The sequence below is a fragment of the Otolemur garnettii genome, unplaced genomic scaffold (genome assembly GCF_000181295.1).
Source record: "Otolemur garnettii isolate 467f Iridium unplaced genomic scaffold, OtoGar3 scaffold00087, whole genome shotgun sequence".
Classification (NCBI taxonomy): Eukaryota; Metazoa; Chordata; class Mammalia; order Primates; family Galagidae; genus Otolemur; species Otolemur garnettii.
In genome coordinates this window covers 8,092,586-8,095,929 of record NW_003852482.1, presented here as the reverse complement: position 1 = coordinate 8,095,929, position 3,344 = coordinate 8,092,586, and the positions used below count along the sequence as shown (strand labels likewise).

The 3,344-nt window shown below is 54.2% G+C and overlaps 1 protein-coding gene across 3 annotated transcripts in view; it reads left to right on the top strand.

The window, feature by feature from the left end:
- The window catches only part of PTPA (protein phosphatase 2 phosphatase activator), a 36,341-nt gene that overhangs the window by 27,688 nt on the left and 5,309 nt on the right, over positions 1-3,344 (top strand). For all 3 annotated transcript variants that reach the window (XM_023516219.1, XM_023516218.1, XM_012808249.2), the window contains one exon: positions 2,273-2,380. In XM_023516219.1, coding sequence (XP_023371987.1) covers positions 2,273-2,380 — 108 coding nt within the window. The remainder of the gene's footprint in view (positions 1-2,272; positions 2,381-3,344) is intronic.

The following is a 3,344-nucleotide window of genomic DNA, read 5'->3' as shown; positions in this document are numbered from 1 at the left end:
GTTACTGACAGAGGAACCATTTACAAAAGGCCGATCCTCTGGGGAGTGGAGAGGCAGGAACGCAGCGTCTGTGAGTAATTTCCTGCTCAATATGGCTGCTCTGACTCACACGATTCCCCTGGGGTCACTGCGGACTGCAGTGAGCGTGCTCCTTCTTGCTCTTTCTCTTCTCCCTTTGTGGCTAGAATGAGCTAATTTTTTTGTTTTCTCACTCCGGATTCCATTTTTCCCCTCATCAGTTTTCCCTACCCAGAGTTACAGAGTCTCCTTCTGAAGGACTTAGGGAAACTTTGGGCCACTGGAGGCCTGGGGAGTGGACGTACAGCCCCTCAAGAGAAGCAGCACCCCAGGGCTTTTCAACGCTGGGGGCCCCAGGCTCCAGGCCTAGCCTTGGCTCTGCCAGTGGACCTTCTGGGGATCTGTTCTATGCCCCTGGTGGGCGAAGCTGGCCCAGGAGATAGTCTCGGGTTTCCCAGGGTCCCTCTGCCTGCCTTGGCCTCTGAGCCTTTGCTGAGCAGGTCCCTGCAGCTGCTGCTGTCCCACAAAGCTAGCAGGGTGCCTCCTGGGTGGTTTGCTCCCTGGCCTTGACTAGAGAGTGAGACTGGTTACATAGCTCCAATGATGGGAGGTGGGCGGTGTCAGGTAGAGTCTGCTTCTGTGGGTCCATAAAGGTGGGGCCCCTGTAGGGGGTTGTGTGTGCCTACTCCCCCCCTGGAGGATAGAGGCTTGGATGATTCCAGGTGAAAGGAGTGGCCCAAGAAAGGCTGGCCATACGGGGACCAGTCTGGGTTTGGCCTGTTCTCTTGCCCAGGACTCTGGCCTGGCTGCTGGTGAGCCTGGGACAGGAAGGAGGAACGTGTTGTTCTGGCTCCTGAGCCTGGATATTGACTGGCTCTTTGGGAACGTGGGTCAGGGTAAGGAGGTGACGGATAAAATTACACCTTTTTTGACTTAAATCCTAAAGCTTTTGTCAGAGTTGCTCTTATTGGAGAAGGAAGAGGTCTATAGGAGTGGGTCACGAGGCAGCACCCACAGCTCACATTGGGGGCCCATGGGTTCCTGAATGCCTTTATTGTTATGATGCCCCCAAATGAAGAGCACGTCAGGCTGTCCTTCCTCCCTAGAACAGCTCAGACCCCACCCCCATGCCTCTGTGCACAGCTTCTTCTGGAACCTTCTACCCACACAGGGTCCAAGTCTCTGCTTCCTTGCCAGACTCAGCTTCTTTGCTTTTCAGAGTCTTCCTTCTGCAGCCTGGGGCCCAGGGTGCTGAGCCCTGTTTCCTCTATAAATGCTGCCTGCAAGCTGGGGGGTTGTGTTTGGGGGATTGCACACTGCTCGGTTAATAAATACAAATGTGCTGGCCTTGTGGCATCAGAGGGAGGTGCTCAGGCGCACAGCTGCCCTGTCACTGCTGTGGTTTCTGATGTCATGGGAACAACACTGGGCTTGCTGCAGAATTTTTCTTTTGCTTCCTGGCCAGTTAGACTCCTTGACCAGAGGAGGGGTCAGCAGTGGAGCTGTCCTTGCTCCTGCCTGTTCTCACTGCTGTGGCTGTAACCCACCCCTTCTCCACCTCCTGGCCAAGCTGGGCTGCTTTCTGCACAGACCTTCCTCCTGACTTTGCTGCAGGGCCAGCATGAAGCAGGCTCTGTCTTCTGCTCTGCTCTGTCTACTGTTCAGAGGGTGTCAGGTGCCTGGGTTTGGCCATATCACTTTGTCCCTCCCCCAGACTGACCCTTTCCTCTGCTCTTCTACTTTGCCTGTGGCAGGTATAGACCCAGTGCCCTGAGGGGGCAGGACAGGAGAGGTGCAGCCTGGAGAGACAGGGTCCAGGCTGCTGGGATGAACTGGACTGTTAATCTCTGTGGGCAGGAGGCCCTGTGTTGGAGAGGCTCCTGGGAGTTTTGGGGAGCTATACCAGGGGCTTGGGTGCAGATCTTACTTTCCTATGGTACTAGGTTTGGGTGTAGGAACCAGGCACCTTTTTTGGCTGTGGGAGAAAGAAGGGTGACAGGGGATGGACAAAAGATAACATTTTCCCAATGGGAAAACGTCTCTGGCACTTATACGTGCCTGTTTGTGTGTGGGCCTCACAGGCAGATGCCTGGCTTGGGTCACCAAGTGCAGTGTATTTGTGTGTGTGTGTGTGTGTGTGTGTGTGTGGAAGGAGAGGGAGGGAGGGAGGGAGGGAGGGAGACTTTGCTGCAGAGGAGTGGGGATGAGCTCCCAGCAGACCCTCTCTCTCCAGCTGTGGACTCTTCTCTTTCAGATGAAGACTGGCCCATTTGCAGAGCACTCTAACCAGCTGTGGAACATCAGTGCTGTCCCCTCCTGGTCCAAAGTGAATCAGGGCCTCATCCGCATGTATAAGGCTGAGGTGAGTCGGGGCTAGCCAGTGTGTCCACTCACTGCCACTGGGTTCTGGGGCTCCTGCTTCTCTCTACCCCACTGTGTTATTCTGGATCTTAGGCTAGCTGCTCTGACCCTTGAGACCTCAGGGCAGTGGGAAAAGCACTGGAGTGAGGTCCAGCTCTGTCCTGATAAGCTTGGAGGCCAAGGCAAGACCTTGCTGCTGGGGGAGTGGGGTTGGGAGCTCTTGGCTTTCCCGTCACTTGTCAAATGGCCAAGGGCCCCTCTGAGTTCAGGTGGCTTGGGTCTGTCATGCCCATGGCCTACTTGGAAAAGGAGCTTATCCTTTGGAGACATCATGCAGAGTGGTGCTCTTAGACTTCAGTATGTATGATGACTGGGTGGGGTGAGGTCTCTCGGGAGGCCAGGAACTCAGATTCTCTTGACCACCGCAGGTGGTTTTCATGCACGTGGTCTTGCCTGCCCTCCAATCAGAAAGGGCAAGGTTTCCTGGAGCTCCCCCTGCTGGAGGTGGCCTTTTCTCTTGCAAGTTAGGAAGGACACATTTTATTTATTTCTACCTTGTTCCTTGTACTTTCTCCCTCTTCTTGGGCAGGCTAATCCTGGAGCTGCTTGACCTTGGCAGGGAAGGGCCTACATGTATAGTCCCTCAGTGATAGGTTCCCCAAATCCCTTTTTCTTGCCTTCCGGCTGGCCTTGACACCTGATGCTTGCTTTCAGATATTGTCCGGTGGGCACCTGTCTCTGGACTCTTGCTCATCCTTCTTTTCTGGGAGGGGTCTGTTCTAGGCCTTTTTCTTTTTTTTTCTTTTTCTTTTTTTTTTTTTTTTTTTTTTTTTTGAGGCAGAATCTCACTCTGTGACACTGGCTATAGTCCCAGCTACTTGGGAGGATGAGCCAGGAAGATCACTTGAACCCGGGAGTTCAAGGTTGCTGTGAGCGAAGCTGATGTCCCAGCACTCTAGCCTGGG